At 36.3% G+C, this 21,451-nt stretch overlaps 1 protein-coding gene and 1 pseudogene across 2 annotated transcripts; one reads left to right on the top strand and one right to left on the bottom strand.

The window, feature by feature from the left end:
- The first annotated feature begins 874 nt into the window (after positions 1-874).
- On the top strand, positions 875-4,216 carry LOC107851397 (annotated as a pseudogene).
- A 6,587-nt stretch (positions 4,217-10,803) lies between these two features.
- LOC107850412 (protein THYLAKOID ASSEMBLY 8-like, chloroplastic) lies at positions 10,804-20,601 on the bottom strand. Of its 2 annotated transcripts, XR_007048059.1 has the most exons (5): positions 20,185-20,600; positions 18,104-18,493; positions 11,366-11,521; positions 11,199-11,287; positions 10,804-11,088 (listed from the first exon to the last, which is right to left on the bottom strand). XR_007048059.1 is itself a non-coding variant. In XM_047400518.1 (4 exons), the coding sequence occupies exons 1-4, from the start codon at positions 20,488-20,490 to the stop codon at positions 11,255-11,257; spliced, it is 885 nt and encodes a 294-aa protein (XP_047256474.1). In that variant the 5' UTR covers positions 20,491-20,601; the 3' UTR covers positions 11,198-11,254. The 2 variants fall into 2 exon arrangements, 1 of the variants encoding a protein (XP_047256474.1); XM_047400518.1 differs by lacking the exon at positions 10,804-11,088 and having other exon boundaries at positions 11,198-11,287; positions 20,185-20,601.
- Between the last annotated feature and the right edge of the window lie 850 nt (positions 20,602-21,451).

The following is a 21,451-nucleotide window of genomic DNA, read 5'->3' as shown; positions in this document are numbered from 1 at the left end:
TACATACACATTACTCTTTCAGACTCTACTTTGCGAGAATACACTAAGTATGTTGTTGTCGTGGCATACACTTTAATATTTAAGATTTAACTTTTTGAGAATACACTGAGTATGTTGTTGTCGTTGCGTACACTTTACTTTTCCAAATCCTTCTTTGTTAGAACCAAACGAGTATGTTTTTGTTGTTGTTGTTGTTAGATGTGACATAATATACATTCCGTGTGATAAATACTCTCTCTGTTTCATTCTACTCGTTTCAATTTGCTATTGCACATTGATTAAGAAAAATAATTAATAGCATGATTACTTTATCACAGTATCTCGATTAAATGATGTTTATATTTTAATTTGGAGAAAAAACAATTAATATAAAGGGTAAAAAAGAAAAAAAATTGTCTTGATTAATAAAAAATGATGAGTAAAAGAAAAAATCAAATTAAAAAATTTGAGACGACTAAAATGAGATGGAAGAAGTAAATTAAATTGTTTCGAAGTTATGATACCAAGATTATAATCCCTAGGTTAATGTACCATATGGGATGGTTGATTAAGATCAATAGTTTATTTGACTAAACTTCTAAAATTATCTTATTTTTGAGAAGCGCTATTTTCAAAAAAGATATTTTTTTATAAGAAGTATTGTGTTGGTCAATAAAATTTTTAAAACATTTTTAAGCAATAATTATGTTTGATCAAACTTCTAAACGTGTTTTTACTCCCCTATAGTCGGCCCAAATATGAGCCCAACTGTTTTATAAAGGGCCAGCCCATTATCCTTCTCCCTATTATAAAAGGAGAAAAAGGATCCGATTACTTTGAGGATTTATAATCGACATCTAAAATTATTATAGACAAATTTTAAGATTATTCGCGCATGCTGAGCAAAGACGAGCATAATTGGATTGGCGGAGCAAAGTAGAGCAAAACCCCCAAAGGAAGTATTGCGATGGCGAAACATTAGCAAAATGTAGTTCGGCAAATTCAGCAAAAAGTAGTTGTAGTTCGATACACAAGACGACGGCGAAGAAGAAGAAGAAGAAGAAGAAATCGATTTCAAATACAAAAACGGCTGCTGCTGCTGCTATTATTAGCAATGAACAAGAAAATTTTAATCACGTCTCCAAAGGTAACTAGCAAGTATCTCTTAATTTCTTTTCTGCCGCTGTGTTTAAAGTATCTCTATTGTGCTTCATAACCAATCACAATTTTTTGTTTTGTTAAACTAGGGAAGAGGCTATTAAAGGGTAACACAGATCACATGGACATTGATCGGGTAAGTTGTAATTGATCTTTTTTTAAAAAAAATAAAAAAAAACGTTGATGCTTGGTGTGCTAAAGACATTTTTTTCCCAGGTAATGATTAAAAATAACATTTTCAAGGAAGAGATTGTATAATTTTTATCATCCTCATTGGAAAAAACTTAAACTTGCTTCATTATTCGTAGATCGTTGTATGATTTTGTGACTGAAAATAGTTAGAAAGTGTCAAGTCGAGAAATTACTGCATTCGTTGATCAGGGTGTTACTTAAAATCTAGTTTCATTGTTTTCGGTTGGACTTAGGAGCTTGCTATGGCTACAACGTGTATTTATCGTGTTTAATTCACTTAAATTTTGCAAACTGATTTGGGAAAACTTACCTGAACCATGTGTGCAGTGTTTTCTCGTCTGTTGCTTACTTGGTGCCACTGTCAATTGCTGAGGAATTTCCGTATTCTCCACTCGAAATATTCGATTTTATTGGTTGTTAGTAAATGTAGATTGAAGAAATCAAAAAGAATTCCTGCTTTATTGATTTGTGTGTAGTAGCTGTTTTTTGTACTCTCCTGTGACTCATGAACCAATTAACGGATATCCTTTTTTGCAAAATCATGTGTTGACATCCAATATTGGATCTCGACATATTAAGTTAATCATAATGTTTGTTGAATTTCATACAGAAGGTGAAAGGTCAACAAAAGAAGAAATCCGTGGCTAATACAGAAAAAGCTAATCTTTTCAATCAAACTATTATTAGCAATGGAGAAAGTGTGACCCAAAAGCTTAATCACATCTCCAGAGGTATTTCTTTCTTTTCTGCAGCAGTTGCTGTGTATTTAAAGTATCTCGCTCTCTCTGTTGTGCTTTATAACCAACCAATTTTTTTAAATTAAATTAGGGAAGAACATTCTAGAGCCGTCAAATGATAACATAGATCAGATGGACGTTGATCGGGTAATACGATTGATTTTTTTTTTTTAAACTGTTGTTGCTTGTTGTTAGGACATTTTCCCAGGTTATGATTAAAGATGAACTTTTTCATGGAAGATATTCTGGCTAGCTGACAATGCCATTTTTCTTGTTGGGAAAAACAACTGCTTCGTTGTTTTTTCATTATTTCGTAGATCGTAGTAATGATTTTGTGACTGAAAATAGCTTGCAAATGTTAAAAGTTACGCGTTTTGTGTCCTAGAAATTACTGGATTTGCTGATCAGGGTGTTACTAACAATTAAGTTTCAGTGTTTTTGATTGGATTTAGAATCTATTTCTAGGCTTCCTATGGCTACAAGGTGTATTCTCATGTTTAATTCACTTCAAATTTATTCAAATTGTTTTGGAAAAACTTACCTGAACCATGGGTACGGTGTTTTCAGGTAAACAGGAAGAATGGGAATAATGCATGCCATCTCCGTATTCTTTTTTTTTTCTGCTCTTATAAAATTGAACGCCATAACTATAGCCAAGGCTTCAAACATGACAAAAATTCTTTAACTACATTGCTCGTATGTTGCTTACTTGGTGCCATTGTCAATCGCCAAGTATTTTCAGTATTCTCCACTTGAAATGTTAAATTTTATTATTTTAAATAGTATATAGAAGAAATCAAAAAACAATTCCACTTTTTTTTTTCTTGAGATCTTGGTTGAACTGTCTAATATTTCGATACTTTAAAAAAATTGTCTGACCTCTCTTTTTTGTCCTATCTAGGCTACAAATCACCTCCAAGAGGAAATACTTATAGAAATTCTCAGCAGGTTACCTGTGCGGTCTCTTCTTTGATTCAAATGTGTTTCAAATATTTGGAAACAATTGATCTCTGAGCCTTACTTTAAGATGAAGCATCTCAATTGTACCAAGAATGACCAAGGTTCCCAAAAACTTCTTATAAGCAAAAGGTGCCCTAAGTATCATATATATTCCATGTATTGTTGTCCTTTGTCGCCGGTTCAACTGGTTGAGGATGTAGAAAAACTTAAACTTGATTGCCCTTCAAACCCTAAACCATCGCATTGCGCAATCCATTGTTGTTATGATGGCTTAGCTATTATCGAGGTTTCTGTTTTTTTGGATCGTGACAACTTCACTCATTTGCTGTGGAACCCATCCACAAGAGAATCAATAGTACTTCCCCCTACAGAATGTCCACTAGTGTCACTCTCTCGTTTTGGATTGGGTTATGACTCTATCAATGGTGAGTATAAGATCCTGCATATCTGCCAGGACTTGCGTTCTAAAGAAATAGCCATTGAAATTCTCGCATTGAAAGGTGGCTCTTGGAGAAGAATAGATCCTCGTGGCATTTGCAATGTGCTGGTTGCTATACAGTTTTTTATATTTGTACATGCAGCATTTCATTGGGTCACTATTTCAAGTAATTATTTTGAGGTGGTTTCGTTTAATATTTCAAATGAAGTGTATGGAGAGATACCCTTGTCAGAGGAAATATTAAGCTTGAGGTCAGACTCCAGAGGTATTGGTGTTTGTGTGCTGGGAGGAATGCTTTGTGTTTATTCTAATACGTCTCTTCTGAGTCCAGGTAATGATATTTTTAAGATTGGGCATTAAAAGAGTATGGTGTCAAGGGATCTTGGATGCTATTGTTAACTGTAGAAGAACCTAACTGGTCTCTTAATGCCAAACCGACATATTTGTTTGCGGATGCTGAAGTGTTATTCTGGTGCATGAGTTATCAACATATCGGGCATACATTCAGGACACTCAATGGACCATTTAGATCATGGCCTATATGTGATACCATGCAAGTTGGATCTGCTTTTACAGAAAGTTTGATATCTCCAAAATCCCTAACTTATTAGTTTCTTATGTATGATTTGTAGCTTATTTCAAATTAATATACAGCGATATGTGAGTTCACAATCGAATATTTATAGTAACTTATTTTGGGCGTGAGCTGTTATCAGATTTATAAAGAGAGAAGTTCAAGTCCTTTTGTGCATTTGCCAGTTTCATCCCTTTTTTTTTCTTCTTCTTTTCCCTATTATTTGTGTTTTCTAGCCTTCTCATTTCTCTTATCGATCATATTTTTGAGGTACAATTTAGTATCTATTGATACTGGAAAAAGTTTAAGTTTTATATGGTATGAGTGGATTTATTCACCTCATTATTGTTATTCGGACTTATTTTGAGGACTTCTTGTTTCATATCCTACTTTACCTTTTTTAGTTTTTCATCCGGTGCCCACATTGGGGCCCCAATTAATTCGGATTGCGCGTTGCAGGATTCATTAAGGTGGCAACGCTTCCAGTAGAGTTTTCTCCAGATATATCCTACTTTACCTACCATGGTGCATAATTTTAGTTAGTCCCATTGAGCCTTCAACTTGTACTCTTTGGCAGCCTCATATGTAGCTTAATCCCTTTCTTTGTTTGATCTTAATTTGATCCAAAGCTTAGTGTTTGATCTTAATTTGATCCAAAGTTCCTAAGCGCTTTTGTGAAAATTTAATACTAACAATAACAATTATGCTTCAATACTAAGTATGTTGGGGTCATAGCAACTCAAATTTTAATTTGACGAAATATGGGTACATGTGTTATGCTTCAATACTAAGTATGTTGGGGTCATAGCAACTCAAATTTTAATTTGACGAAATATGGGTACATGTGTTTGGTAATGTTTTCCACTTTTCTCATATTCTTTTAGTTAATTTTCTTGAAAAGTATTTTTCTGAAAAACAAAGAAAAGAAAAGTGACTTCCATTAGGAAAACAAGTGCATTATGATTTTAATAGAATAATACAATTGGTCGAATGAATGAGAATAGTATCACAACAGGAAGGCAAAGTGATTACAACTAAAAGAAAATTACAGACCCAAAAATCCATATACACAATTTATATATTATTAAAAGGAGAAAACAAAGCCTCTATATTAAATTAAGCCAAGTGGCAGCCTTAAAGATTGACACATGTAGTTTTATAGGAAAAGTTAGTTAATTAGTTAGTATTTATTTTATCTTTTACAGATGTTACTCGAAGAAGAGATAATACGTTTGAATCATCAAGCTAGTCGCACTCACTCACTCACTCACATGGTTGTTTTATTGGATAAATCAGAAATATACATAGCGCTCGAACATAAGGCTTTTACAAAAATCAGGAAAGCGACTTAGATTTGATAATCTATGATCCTAACCTGAACAAATAAATACAATTATATGAGAAAATTAAGAAACACATACTCTTTTATGTTTTGATTTAAGATAAGATAGTACACTTCCATAGCCCAAGACAAACTTGCTAGTATTACTGTAAAAAGAAACAGAAAGGTACACATATAGTTCTTGTTCCAAATATTTAAGAAATAAAAAGATACCTGTGATGAATATATGAATCTGTGCAGTTACAGCAGTTAACACCTATACTTCTTGTTCATAATATTTTTCTATCTTTTACTATTTAAAAACAATAAAAAAAAAGTAAAGTAACTGCAATGGATATTTTAATAAGTGATGACACTTGGACGAATTAAATGCTGACATTTGGAGGAATCCTTTTTGCCATTCATCATTCATCACCGTTGAAGTTTTTGAATTTTAAACAAATTGCAACTTCTACTTATGGTTTTACAGTTTCAACTCAAAGTCTATATATTCCTTTCTATAACTATTAACCATAAATCACTTCCAACCATATTTATGTTCTTAAATTTGAATCAAACGTAAGTATCAAATATATCTGAATAAGAATAATGGCCAAACGTGATTATCAGATAATTGTTGCATACGAATGTGATGAATTTACTCGGCAATTCATTCGATGACTTTACGTCTTCCAGGTAATAATTTAATTTTTTCTCCAATAGATTTTGAATCTAACCCTTAATCTCTTATCTTCAATTTCATATCAAGGAAGAAAATTCTCAATATACACACATTAGAGTAGTGTTTCAACCACGTAGATTTTAAAAACTATGCGTTTATATGTTTTTGTACAGTTTACATAATCAATATTTACATGCCTTTGTGTAGTTTATTTTTTAAGTATTAATTTGATAAATGAAATTCTTAAACTTTATCAAGTAAAATTAATTGAAAGTGAGTAGTGATAAAAGAAGAAGATGAATTTGCGTGATATTACCGTTTAATGAAAAGACTTTTGAAATTATTGTTGTTATTTGAGGAATTATGAATGAGAAGGTTTGGATAGGGATTAAAGAGATACTTTAAATTAAAATTGTTTTGCATATGGTAAGATGCATGTCATTTATTTCGATATGGATTAAAAAGAATATGATAGCACATAAAAATAAAACGAGAGTGTAAAAAATAAGGACATGTAGCATTTGAAATTTCTATACCAAACACATCTTTAGACCTTTAAAAAACACATAAAATTTTTCTCATATATATATAGGTAATATTTGATCAACTTTTTGAATGAGTTGACAACATCACTAACTTTTCTTATTATGATAGCATATATTGCAATGAAGGAAAAAGAAGAACTTTCGACTTCCAGAATTAGAGCAAAAACAAAAATTATTTTAGATGTGGCTCATTTTTTAATATATTGTAGATAACTTTGCACTTTAATTTCCTGAAAAATGCATTGCACGAGAACTAAGTGATACTTTTGCAACGATTTTGTTATGTTAATTTTTAAGCTACCAAAATGAATTGCATTAAATATCAATAATTATTTGAGAGTAAATTACAACTTAATTCATTAAAGATAAATAATTAGTTGAATTACTTTTTTAATTATAATTACGAATAACTTGATAATTTATAAATCTTAAACTCTCTCATCACGTTTAACTTTTATATTTATTATGAAACAATGATATCCAAACACGCTTGCTACACTTCACTCAATTAACCAATCACTAAAAAAGGAGAGAGATTAAAAAGTTTTCATTCAAAGGAAAAAATGGACTTTATCATCCATAATCAACACTTACTTTAAAAGTTAAGTCACTATCGTATTCCTACATATAATCCCAAAAATTTGATAAGAGATTAAATCAGGTGATTGAATTTGTTGGTTTGAAATATGATATATGATTCCACTGTTTCTCTTATTTCTATTAATTTAAGATTCCATTATTATTCTAACATTGATATCATTTGTTTGGATAAATGTGATATGATCTATAAAGTAAAGTAAAAGAAGGTGAATGAGATGCAATCTATATGGTCTTTAATGCACACAAGCTATCCAAAAGATTGTCAATATGATTTTAGATATACCGTAAGAGTATAGACAACGACAATTCAAGAATCGATTGGTAAAAAGATAATTTTTAGCTTCTTTATCATTTGAAGACGATACTTATTATAATTATCACAAAACAAAAAAGAGATTGAATCGCTCTTTTGCTACATTTTGACAAAAGAAGTACATACGTTTTACAATATTATAAGTCTCACGTCCTTAATTTTAACGACACCAAATATTAACTCGACAATATATGTATGTGTTCACTATTGGTTGTTCTAAATTTCTTGATGATTAAATGGATTTAAATTTGAATTCATTGATATATTGAATTGTTTATATAGGTGTGAGTTTTACACATTTAAAACATAGTGTTTTAATAAAATCGAATCGCAATACCTAGCATTTGCAGTTCTAAGTATATGCAAGTTGAACTAAATCAGATTAGTGCAAGAGACTTTAATGGTAATATAGTGCATGCTATTTATCCATTTTAAATAAATTCTAATTTATGGGATGAGGGACTGAAAATAGCTTTATATAAATTTACGATAATATATTCTTTTGATATTTTAATAATGTAATGTTATAATTTGTTGATTAGTTCTATTTTTAACATACGTGAGTTGTTACCAAGTGAACACCAATAATTTGGACAAATACTTAACTTTCCTTAATATGCATGTTAAGTTATTAATATTCTAACATTGCAAAAGGGAGTCCAATTGTGAAACTTTTTCAGATGTTGAAATTCACTGTTATATTTTACTTTTAATTTAAACACAAGATCACCAATTGAAGAAGCATTTGTTTTTACTTTAGATGTAACGTTTTCTCTAGCAAAAATATTTTTTTTTCTTTTAATCATTTCATGAAACACTAAGTGATGGGTGATAGTATTATTGATTGATGTAGCAACAAAAGATGGTAAACATAAAAAAAAAAATTGAACAAAATTTCTTCAGGACGTTTGATAATATGGCCTTAGTAATATAGAATAAGATCATTGTGGAAGACTGAGATGTGGAAATTTATGATCAACAAGAAGAATTGAACGAGTCAGCCTACAAAACCTATACAGGAAAAGCAACAAATATTTAAAGAAATTCTTCAGCATAGTACTAGCGAAACTAATCTATTCATTCTTACTCCTAAGTTTATAGTAGTAGGTTTTTTGCCTTATTAAGGTGCTTAACTTTTGAAGATAGGAAGAAATGAACAAGCTACTTTTTCATGATAAATTTGATAAATATATATATATTCTGATAGAATGTATTCTTATCTATTTTTTATTTTTTGTTATAGATTGGAGTTGTTTGTACAAGAAATACATAAATTTATATGATTTCATATGTTGAAACAATCATGATAGTCTAAAATTACATTTTAAAATACTCGCGCGGGTACAAATACTAGTATATAATAAAGGAAACAAATGCTTAAATCATAAAACAATACAATGAGGCAATATAATATTTTGATTAGACAAAACACAGCGAAGGATCCAATACAAAAGATTAAAGTAAGTCATCATATTGTAGTTTGTAATATGAAAGTTTGATTGAAAAGAAGAGAGTTATGCTCTATGTCAAATTGACAATTATGAGTATGTGACTGAGAGATTACTGGAATATTAACATTGGGTCATCCTAGTTTTAACAACATCTAGCTTAAGTATTCGTTACTTGAACCGACGGTCTATCAGAAATAGTCTCTCGAGGTACGGAGAAGGTTGCGTACATCTATTTAGGCAATGGCAATCCAATTCGAATTCCTTGTCCTAAATCTATTTAGGCAATGGCGATCCAATTATGGACCCGTGCAGTAGTACTCTATTCTTCGATTCAAATGTGTTGAAAAATCTTAATCTCGGATCCTTACTTCAAGATAATCAAAAAACTTGAAGAAATACTCACTCTATGGTCCTTCAACCTGCAAACCAGTGAATTCCATACTCTACTGTGCCTGTGATGGGTTGGTTTTTCTCGCGGTTAATGATAAATATACCTCCCCTCCATACGACAATCAGTAAGACTTGCTCATCCAGAATCTAAACTAGATGGTTATGTATGTGGAATGGGATACGACGCAACTAGTGATGACTATAAGATCCTTGCTGTCAATGTGAAGAGCGAGTATACGTACCCTAAAATGCTCGAACTAAAAGAAGGTTGGTTTCTGGAGAAGTATTTGGTTTGTACTTCGCCATTAAATTGTTGTATATGGATTCTTTGGCCTTTTATACATGGATCATTTCATTGGCTGTTGTACTGTCATTTCATTTAACATAATTCAAATGAGATGTACGACCGTGAGATACCCCTGCTAGAGCAAATGTTGAGTTCTTCTGACCCGAGCGATCACTAACAGTAAAAGGCTAATGAAAGAAAGACTATGGTGTCAAGGAATCTTGGACGGCAAGGTTGTTTTTTCTCTTTTTTTGTCAGCCATACCGATTTATAAATATATGCGGATGGTGAAGTGCTGGTACGCTGCATCTTTAATGGGGGTGATGGTTCTATAATTATATATACCATTTGAATTTGGGCCGAGATGTGAGCGTACGCGTAAGCAAGGAAAGAGAGTTTGATCTCTCCAAAATCAATTGCATATTATCCAGTATATTGTTCCTTACCAAAATTGGACAAAAGTGTCAACTTAAAATGTACGACTATAAGACACTCTTTCTCTTTTATTCGAAGTTATAATAAGTTTATCTATTGCTTGCAAGATTTTGGTTTCGAATCTGCCAGATTAGTTGTTTCATATTAACTATTATTGCAATTGTGTATATGTAGTCGCTTCTAGTTCTTCACTTCCGTTATTTCTTTGTTGATATGCTTTTACCTTTGAGCCGAGGGTCTATAGGAAACAATCCGTCTACCTCTCTAGCTAGGGATACGAGCTTACATTCTATCCTCATCAGACCCCACTTGTGAAATTACATTGGGTTATGTTCATTCTTGTTCCTAGCTTGATTGATCATTCATTCGAAATTGGCAGGTTGAGCTGGTCTTTTGAGTTGTGCTTGATGCTTAAGTGCATTGTATCATTAAAGGGTTGTGACTCACTGAACTTATTGATGATTCAATGACGAGTGCAAGGCTGTTTCCAATAAACCCTCGATTCAAGGAAAAGCAACTCAAAGCATATTCAAAAAGAAATGATGAAGTAGAGAAGTCAACTATCACAAACTGTACTATTTTGTGGCTGTGAAGTTTAGATAGTATGTCAATTAGTTTCCCCCAGGTACCACTTTTTAAACACAACTTTGCATACAATATTTGCCTGTTTAAAACACAAATAATTGACATAGTACATAGAGCAATCGTTACCCACAAAATATGATAAGCAGTTAAAAACACTAGCATAAAAATTCTTCAAATTGTATTTAACATAAAGTTATATCCTACCAACTTGCTTCATGTCCCATTTTCATCTAGGCACACACACATCTTTATTGCCCATTTTTGGCTCATTTGTCTACTCCGACGATGATTAGATACAAACAAAGCTTGTTCATTGTATAAGGTTTAAACTTCGGAACAAAACAGAAAGTTAAGTTCAGTTTCTTTTCCAACCCCTTGTGTTCTCCCAATCTCGACCAATTTGTAGCCATTTGTGACTTGGTTTTGTCCTATTGATTTGTCCTGTCAAATACATAGGAGAGACGAAATAGTCAGCGTCGTACAACTTGGAAGCTACAAAGTCATGGAGTTGCCAATGTGCGAAAAACATAGACATCAAAATAAACGTTTACCTCTCTCGCAACACGACATAGCTACTTCTTGAAGAAGTCTTCTGTATCTTGGAGATCTACCTCAATACATCAGCAAAAGCAGACTTATCCTGCAACGATGTAATTAATGCAGTCACGTAAGGGAAAGAGGAACCTCGCTGTGGATAATACTACTAAATATTTCATACCCGCAAGCTATCTGCAACTTGACGTCCTTGCAACCCTTCTTTTTGTAAAGTCCATTTACTATCGTTCTTCTTTTTTGAAAATTTAGGTGAGCCTGAAGCAAATCTATCAATGAAATGATTCTTGTCATTGCTGGAGCAGGCCCGAACATGATACCTCTGCACATAAACATGATTACGATAGCCAGAGACTTATACCCAATTTTGCATAATGGATAAACCGGAAAATGCATCAGATACAAAATCTTTCACGAATTCACACACATTGAATGCTCTGACAAGAAAGAGTAGCCTCACCAAGCATCTAACAGATATCATTAACACGCTTAAGATGCTCACTAAAATATTTTTTTGGAAAAAGTAGAGCAAATCAATCAATTCGGCATCAGAAAGATAAAAACATCAATTCAGCAGGCAGCAGCGTTCACATCCTTAACTTAAGGTTGTCCAACACACTTTATACCTTTTTGATCTGCTAAATGTGTCACCCTTCACAAAGTTGATATCTGTCGACTGTCATGCTCATGAAATAATTGCATTCGTATATAATTCCAGAACAACTCTAAGTTAATTTACGAACTTATTCCACAAAAAATTACGAAATATCAAACAGAACAGATAAAACACATACCAGACACCTTCATTCATCTCTCTCCACAGACTAATTGAGAAACTAGTGCCATTTAATAACAGAAAAAGCTTAAATCCGCTATTTTTTGTTAAGAACTTCTGAACATAAGATAAAAATAAGAGAGAAGTTGAGTGTTAAATTAGCCAAAACAATCTGCAGGGGTGCACATTGAATATTTTGGAGAAGTAGAAAGGTATTATATATGCTTCTCAAACACATGTTACAGATCAATAAATGTACATTTAATTCTGCTCTCTATCTTTCATGTTTCATTGTTATTATTGTCGTCACCAGAGGTCGATGAAAGCTTGAACATAAAACTAACTTTTTCTTTTTTTTGCTTATTGCTTTACTTCATATTAAATTAAACATGAACACTAAAGCTAAACATACTATGTGGTTTGATTTTAAATTTTTGAGTACATTTATTCATGAAAAAATGATTATTCGTATTATGTAGTTTGACTTTAAAATTTTTAATGCATCACTTGTCAATAATTTTTTTTTTTTTGGCTAATGTAATGATTGAACATTCTTCGTGAAATTTCTGACTCCGCCACCGACAGCTATGCATGTGAGTAGAAACTCATAAAACAGTTATAGAGGTCAGAGTTACAAAGGAAAGAAATGTGATTATTGCCGTTTTACTGCGGATGCTAGAGAGACTTGTTATAAGCTGATAGGGTATCCTACCGATGGGAGGCTGAGAAAAAGAGGAGCCAGCTACGGACTGGAGATCGATATGCAACAGACTTGGCATCACAGAGCTAGACCTAGAACTAGACTCTCAAATACTCACTAATATGCTGCTTAACAAGTCCTCTAACAACCTTAAATTGAAGAGGAGATCAATAGACAAGATTCTGGATGCTATGAGCTTGATGAACGCTAGTACTGTTAAACACTGTTTTAGAGAGGCAAATCAAGTAGCCAATAACTTGGCAAAATATATATATGCTGCGAATCGAGATATTGAACTGCATTTTGACTCCTATCCAGGGAACGCTCACCTTCACGCTCCACCCCGACTGACCGGCAGCTTCTGACGCCGGTGCCGGCGTCGATTGAACCGGAAAAGGTAAGGTTGAACCTCTCTCCCACCCCAGATCTCCCTCACCCCCAGTTCCTCTTTGTACTCGCCCCTTCCCCCCCTAAATTCCCTTCTGGTTTCGTCGCTCCGGTCACCAGTGGAACTACGATTCCCGCCGACTCGACGCCGGCAACAGTGAGGGGTTTCACCGGCGGAAAAATAGGTAGGTCAAATAGGTGGTTCGGGTCAGAAGACGTCCAGATCCCGGCAAGATTGCAGAAGGCTCTCCGGCATTACTCCGGCGACTCTCTAGCGACACTACGAAAACGTACCAGCAGTCCTTTTACCAGCGACCTTACTCCAGCAACGATTTTTGCCATCAAATTGACGGAACCAGCAGCTAGCAGGCGTACCGGTGACATCTACACTTTTAGGCATTTAGCCACTTTAGTCAGTTTTTGATTTCCTGTATATTATTTTGCTGTCGTGTCCCTATCTCTTGTTACGGCTTCTGTTTCACTATTTTGCACCCTTCCTGTTGCTTGTGTGGGTAGTAGTGTCTGGCTGCTTTGTTTGGAGATTTTTGTTGAGTTGTGTTCCGGATTAGTACATCGCTTGACTTAGTATTAATTTGTGGGGTAGCCTTTTTCCGCGATTATTCCATCTACTTTACTTGTACCTTCCTTTTCCTGTTGTTGCTTTATTACTGTCACCTCTTATGTTGCTTCATATTATTTATCGTACTATCTCTTGTATCTTGACTTGCGTGTCTGCTGTAGTATATTCGTGACTTGCACCGCCCCTTATTATTTGTTTGGCTGTCCTTGGTGCTAGGCCATTAGTGTGCTCTATTTTTCTTACTGTTAGTTTTGTCCTTACCTTGGTTTTGTTTTTTCTCCCTATTTGAGTTTAGTTTTGTTTCTTGATTATTCTTCTAATTTGTGTGAGCCTTGTATTTCCTGCTGCTGCTTTGTTACTACCATTGTTTATATTTTCTTGTAGTAGTGGCGGTGGGCGTTGATGGTTGGATAGGGTCATGTCCGAGGGGGTTGGGGCGGGGGGTGTTGTGGGGGCGGGGGAAGAGGAAATGGCGGGGGTGGGAGGGAGGCCAAGATTTGGCCTCAGGGGCAGTAGAGGAAGACGTGTGGATAGAGATGGCAGGCTGAGGGTTGGGTCTTGGAATATAGGGACTCTTCAGGGTAAGTCCATAGAGCTTGTGAAGATTCTTAGAAAGAGGAGGATTAATATTGCGTGTGTTCAACAGACCAAGTGGGTAGGGTTTAACACTAGGGATGTGGATGATTACAAGCTTTGGTACTCTGGAAGCGAGAGGCGTAGGAATGGAGTTGGCATCTTAAGAGATGAAGAGCTTAGAGGTCAGGTAGTAAAGGTAAAGAGGATCATCGATAGGTTGATGACTATTAAGTTGGTCATTGGAGGGTTTACCCTGAACGTGTGTAGTGCTTATGCACCGCAAGTGGGCTTGGATGGGGAGGAGAAGATGCGGTTTTGGGAGGCTTTGGATGAGGTGGTGACAGGCGTGCCTAGCTCGAAGAAGATTGTTGTAGCAGGAGATTTCAATGGGCACATCGGGGCGTTACCGGGAGGCTTTGGTGATGTGCATAGTGGTTTTGATTTTGGGGAAAGAAATGAAGAGAGGGCTACTCTATTGGATTTTGCGAGGTCCTTTGGGCTGGTGGTGGTGAACTCGGGCTTCCCGAAGAAGGACGATCACCTGATCACCTTCCGAAGCACGATAGCCAAGACCCAGATTGACTTTTTGTTGCTTAGGAAAGGAGATAGGGTGTTGTGTAAGGACTGTAAGGTCATCCCGAGTGAGAATCTTTCGACCCAGCATAGGCTCTTGGTTATGGATTTGGGTATAAAGAAGGATAGGAAGAGAAGGGGTGAGGAGTGTAGACCTAGAATTAAGTGGGGTGGCTTGACGCCAGTGAATGCGTGGGAGATAGGGGAGAAGTTGGCGGGAATAGGGGTGTGGGAGTGTAGGGGGGACGTGGATAGCATGTGGAATAGGGTGGCTAAGTGCATCAGGGAGAATGCTAGTAAGGTGTTGGGTGTTTCTAGGGGCCGGGTCGGGCATCATCGGGGGGATTGCTGGTGGAATGAAGAGGTTAAGAAGAAAGTGGAGACCAAGAAAGGGGCGTATGCTAAGTTGGTTGAGAGTAAGGACGAAGAAGAGAAGCGGATAAACAAGAAAGAGAGCAAGTTAGCTAGGAAGGAGGCTAAGTTAGCAATTACGGCGGCTAAGACGGCAGCTTTTGAGAGCTTGTATGTGGGGTTACAGGAGAAAGGAGGGGAAAAAAAGTTGTTTAGACTCGCAAAGGCTAGGGAGAGGAAGGGTCGTGACCTCGACCAGGTGAAGTGCATTAAGAAGGAGGACGGTACAGTGTTGGTGGAGGACGGCCACATTAAGAATAGATGGCAGTCGTATTTTCATAGGCTCTTGAATGACGAAGGGGATAGAGCTATTGTGTTAGGGGAGCTAGAGCACTCAGAGGAGTGTGGGGATTTTAGTTATTGTAGACGTTTTGAGGTAGAAGAGGTTAGAGAGGTTGTTCGCAGGATGTGAAGGGATAGGGCGACGAGGCCTGATGAGATACCTGTGGATTTTTAAAAGTTTTCTGGCGAGGCTGGTTTAAGGTGGTTGACTGGATTGTTTAACGAAATTTTCAAGACGGCGAAAATGCCCGAGGCTTGGAGGTGGAGTACTATGATCCCTCTTTATAAGAACAAGGGTGATATTCAGAGTTGCAATAACTATAGGGGTACTAAGTTATTGAGTCACTCTATGAAGATTTGGGAGAGAGTGGTCGAGGTGAGGCTGAGACGGATAGTGTCTATTTCGGAGAACCAGTTTGGATTTATGCCTGGCCGCTCGACAACGGAGGCAATTCACCTGGTACGGAGGCTGGTGGAACAGTATAGGAAAAGGAAAAAGGACTTGCACATGGTGTTTATCGACTTGGAGAAGGCATACGACAAAGTCCCCAGGGAGGTGCTTTGGAGATGCTTGGAGGTGAGTGGAGTCCCATGGCATATATCAGAGCAATTAAGGACATATATGATGGAGCTAAAACTCAGGTGAGGACGGCGGGAGGAGACTCAGAGCATTTCACTGTCTTGACAGGATATCAGGGATCTACTCTTAGTCCCTTTTTGTTTGCTTTGGTGATGGATGTGTTGATGCGGCGTATTCAAGGAGAGGTGCCTTGGTGTATGCTTTTTGCAGATGATGTAGTTTTGATTGATGAGACGTGAGGAGGTGTGAATGATAAATTAGAGGTGTGGAGACAAACTCTTGAGTCTAAAGGGTTCAGGTTGAGTAGGAGCAAGAGAGAGTATTTGGAATGCAAGTTTAATGACGTGAGGCTGGAGAATGAGGTGGTAGTGAAATCGGAATCACAGGTGGTATATGAGAGGGATAGTTTCAAGTATCTCGGGTCCGTGATTCAGGGTAACGGTGAGATTGACGAGGATGTCTCGCACCGTATTGGGGCGGGATGGATGAAGTGGAAGCTCTCTTTTGGGGTGTTGTGAGATAAGAAGGTGCCGCCCAAGCTTAAAGGCAAATTCTACAGGGTGGCAGTCCGTCCGGCCATGTTGTATGGAGCGGAGTGTTGGCCAGTTAAGAACTCCCACATTCAAAAAATGAAGGTGGCGGAAATGCGGATGTTGCGTTGGATATATGGGCTGAGTAGGGGGGATAGAGTTCGGAATGAGACTATCAGGGAGAAGGTTGGTGTGACTCCAGTGGAGAATAAGATGCGGGAAGTCCGATTGAGATGGTTCGAACATGTGATGAGGAGGGGCATGGATGCCTCAGTTCGTAGGTGTGAGAGGCTGGCTTTGGATGGTTTTAGGCGGGGTGGGGGTAGGCCAAAGAAGTACTGGGGAGAGGTGATTAGGCAGGACATGGAGCAGTTACAGCTCACTGAGGACATGACCCTAGATAGGAAGATCTGGAGGACGCGAATTAGGGCAAAAGGCTAGGGTCAGTTTGGGTCGCTAGTGTAGGGAATTACTTGGTGGGGGTACTATTCTTGTTATGATACCTTGTTTCATGCTTTATTTTGAATCTGTTTACTTTTCTTTGTTTTCTATTACTTGTGGGTGTCGTATTTATGTTATGCCATCTTGTTTCATGCTTTACTATGAATTTGTTTAGTATTCCGTGTCTCGAGCCGGGGGTCTATCGGAAACAACCTTTCTACTTCTTTAGAGGTAGAGGTATGGACTGCGTACATCTTACCCTCCCCAGACCTCACTATGTGGGAATACACTGGGTTTGTTGTTGTTGTTGTTATTTTGACTCCTATCCAGAGAGGCCAAAGGAGCTTATCAGTTGGATAAAAGTCAACTTCCTAGTCTCAGGATTCGTTATGACAAAGCTAATGCACAAAACATGTTGACCGCTTCACCTCCCTTCATGGGCGCTTCAGTATTGTCATCAAATTTATAAGACATACTTTCGTTATCAATGATTAATCCCGAAGAGGCGACCCTAAACAATTGATATTTCACTTCATCGTTATTTTTTTTTTTCAATTTCTTTGTCCATGTATATTTATAATTTTCTTATTACAACTATTATGGACTAAAGATGCATTTTCTATTTTGTTTCTCCATTTGCATCTTTCTTCATTAAAGACTTAGCAGTTTGCGCTTGAAGCCCCAATGGACCTTTCAGCTTTTTTGCATTTTTCATCTTTGATAACACTGAATGGTCACATATCATAGTAAATAGCACCCCATCCAATCAAAATTAGATCTCTCATGGGTCACCTGTCAACTTCAAATTCAGTTTGGACCCAATCCTAAGTTTCATCTACGGGAAGAATCATGCATGCGATAGCATTTGCCACATCATGTTACCCCTCCCTTTCATGTGGTGATAGTATGTTTATGAATGAACATGGATTTCAGCATCAAAAAGGAATTAAAACAATATTTTTATCAAGACAAAATTATACAAAAACTTCGAGACCGATCCCAGATCTCGACTCACAGACTCACAGTGCAAAGTAAAAAGAACATATAAGAAAGACAGGAATGTACTTACATTGGTACTTCTTTCAGTTTCTTTTAGAAATTTCTCTGGGTAGTCAATATAGTTAGCGCATTCTTTCTTTACTCTAACCACAAGCTCTTTCTCTTCAGCCTTTTCAAGATTCCTTATCAAAATTTTCATAGTCAACTCATCAGGGCAGAATCCTGATATCTTCATCAGTTCATACGCTTCCATTGCCTTCTCTATGAGATGTACTCTAAAGTACGCCCCAATCAGCTCAGTATAAGTTCTACTATCTGGTTGCAGGCCTTCTTTCATCATGTGCACAAAGAGTTGTTCAACCGTTTTTATGAATTTGTTTTTGCCCAGCATCATTATCATACTATTGAACACAGATAAATCTGGTATGTACCACTCCTCGTTCCTGACAAAGTTGAACACCTGAATCCTGATAGGTTTCAGATAAAATGCACATTTAAGATAAAATAAGGAGAAGTATTAAGATGGAGGGAGGCCATTCCGGAGGATCTTACACTAAGGAACAAGGAATCTTGACTGAGAAAGAAGTCAAGGAACAAAGCAGCTTTCCTAATATACCCTTTGAATAGGCGGGCGAAAGATTTCCGGAAAAGTCCTTTTAGTCTAGTAAATGCATTTTTTTCTATTTGGAGAGAAAGGGCTTCAAGTTCTTAGGAAGAGCCATACTCCTGCTTATATTAAAGCTCTTTATCGTCTGCCTCATGGGATCCAAGTTGCAACAACAACAACAACAAACCCAGTGTATTCCCACATAGTGGGGTCTGGGGAGGGTGAAATGTACGCAGTCCATACCGCTACCTCCGGAGAAGTAGAGAGGCTGTTTCCGGTAGACCCCAGGCTCAAGACAAAGAATAATAATCAAAGTCGTAATAACGCATGAGACAAGAAGAAATAGCAGAAATAAGACACCCAGAAAGTAATACCCTACCCTGACGAACCAAGGCACCCACCACCCCCATACCCTCCTACTATCAGCTCCAACCTATGAACATAGCCCTAAGACTACCAGCCTAGCTACCTCAAAATCCTAACTACTGGCTACGACTCCCCCACCTGCACTAGCCTTCTAATCTAATTCGCGTCCTCCATACCTTCCTATCTAGGGTCCAAGTTGAAAGAGACAAATTGAACAAGTATGGTCGTACCTTGTTGTGATGCATTATTAAACTTAAATTGGGTTTAATTTGCTAAAAACTATGGTAGGGCTATTTCGCCGGTGGACTAAATCCAAATAAAAGGTTTGTCTCGAGCAAGTTGATCATAATCACATTTTAAATCGGGTTGTGTCAAAGTATGAACGCTAGACACGACAAATTGAGAATAAAACAGTATGCTACTCCTATCTACACTCCAGTATACTTAAACCGCCATAAACTTCAAAGGAGAAACAATTTGAATTGTGGATGAGCTAAGTTCAGTCATTAAACAACACCCTCTCACACAGTCCCACCAAAAACGTAATGCAATTTACAACAACAACAACAACAACAACAACATACCCATTGTATTCCCACATAGTGGGGTCTGGGGAGGGTAGAGTGTATGCAGACCATACCACTACCTCATATGAAGTAGAGAGGCTATTTTCGATAGACCATGGCTGAGGACCGATAGCAGTATAACAAACACAAAATATAAATGCATATAAACTAGTACAATATGCAAAATAAACTAACGCCACTAGCCATAAGATAATACTACAGCCACAAGATAATACCAAAAACTTCTATCCGAAACCATAGGCAACAATCAACATCACAAACAAGAAACTTCAGACACAAATAAAGAACGCTCCGCTATTGTTACTGACGCACTCTCACCCCCTAACCCTCTACCCTAATCCGCGTTCTCCACACGGTCCTAATCACCCTAACCCTCTACCATAAGTTGTAACTGCTCCATATCATGTCTAATCACCTCCTTCCAATATTTCTTCGGCCTACCTCTACCCCGCCTAAAACCATCCTATTGCAATTTATGCTACTTTTTTTGGGAATTACTGAAAAATCAAAATCTCAATTGAAAGAAATTAATTCATGTTTAATTGAACTCTACAAGCAACAGAATTCAATAAGAGGTGTATCAATAAGTACCTTAAGAGCCAAATGAACTTCATTTTGCCTTTGCAACTCAGTCAAGGTGTCTAATACGTCAGCTTTCAATAACCTACTTAGTTTGTTTTTCAAGATTTCCTCTAATTTGTCATGTGATGTTGCTAATTTCACGGAATGGACAGCTTGAATGGCTTCTGAGGACAAAACCCTTGACCTCCACATGGGTTTTCTTGGTCCATTTCTCAACCCACACACTACAGTTTTCTGATTTGTCTCATAGACTACTTGCCTTGTTGAAATTTGAACTTCTTTCAGAAACGAAAACTGAACTCTAAGAGAACCCATCCCGCCCACAAAACGAATTAATCAACAAAGTAAAGAGACAACTGATTGTCGACTCAATGGATAACAATAGCGACGGACTCTGGAGATTTTATTAAATGATGGTGTCCAAAATTTGGAGTTCCTTTTACTCCCTTCGTCCCAAATTATTGTCCCTAATTTTTTAATTTTTAATTATGAAGAGATAAATTCTTTTTGTATATTTTATTTTTATATTAATTATTTTTTTTTAAATTTAAATTTAAATATCATTAGTACTACAAATCAACTCAAAACATATTATTATTTTTAAAACAAAAAAAAATACTTTCTATTTTTTTTTTTTGTTTCAAGCGATGCACTCGTATTCTAATAATCATAAATTCGTCTTAAATTAACGTATACGTTTTGCGGAGTTACTTGGTTGCATAATCGTTTACCAACGTCACCCACAATTTGTATGGTTAATCAATTAATCGATCAAACTAATTATCATATTATGCCTTGTTGCAAATGTTCTTTCGTCACCCACAATTTGTATGGTTAATCAATTAATCTATCAAACCTCTCGATCTTCACCACTTCCACCATTTCACTTTTGAAAGAAAAATGCGTAGTTTATATTTTCAATCAACAAGAAACTTTTATAACCACATACTAAATTTTGTATCAAGTCAAGTTACGAAAAACAATAGGATGGGAGTAAAGACTTATTGATGATTTACTAATGATAAACAGACTTACTGATGATTTACTGACGATAAACAACATACCCAATGTAATCCTATAAGTAGAGTCTCGAGAGAGTTGCAACTTGCAAGGTTGTTGCCAATAAACCCTCGATTCAAGAAAAAATAACTCCAACTAACTCCGAAAAGAAATGACGAAGTAGAGAAGTCACGACTATTACAAACTGAAGTGTACTAATTTGTTAATGTAAAGTTTAGATATATGTCAATTAGTTTTTCCCAGGAACTTTTTGAAC

The sequence above is a fragment of the Capsicum annuum genome, chromosome 12 (genome assembly GCF_002878395.1).
Source record: "Capsicum annuum cultivar UCD-10X-F1 chromosome 12, UCD10Xv1.1, whole genome shotgun sequence".
Lineage (NCBI taxonomy): Eukaryota > Viridiplantae > Streptophyta > Magnoliopsida > Solanales > Solanaceae > Capsicum > Capsicum annuum.
The sequence above is the reverse complement of the archived record's forward strand: the minus strand, read 5'-3'. Positions and strand labels throughout refer to the sequence as shown.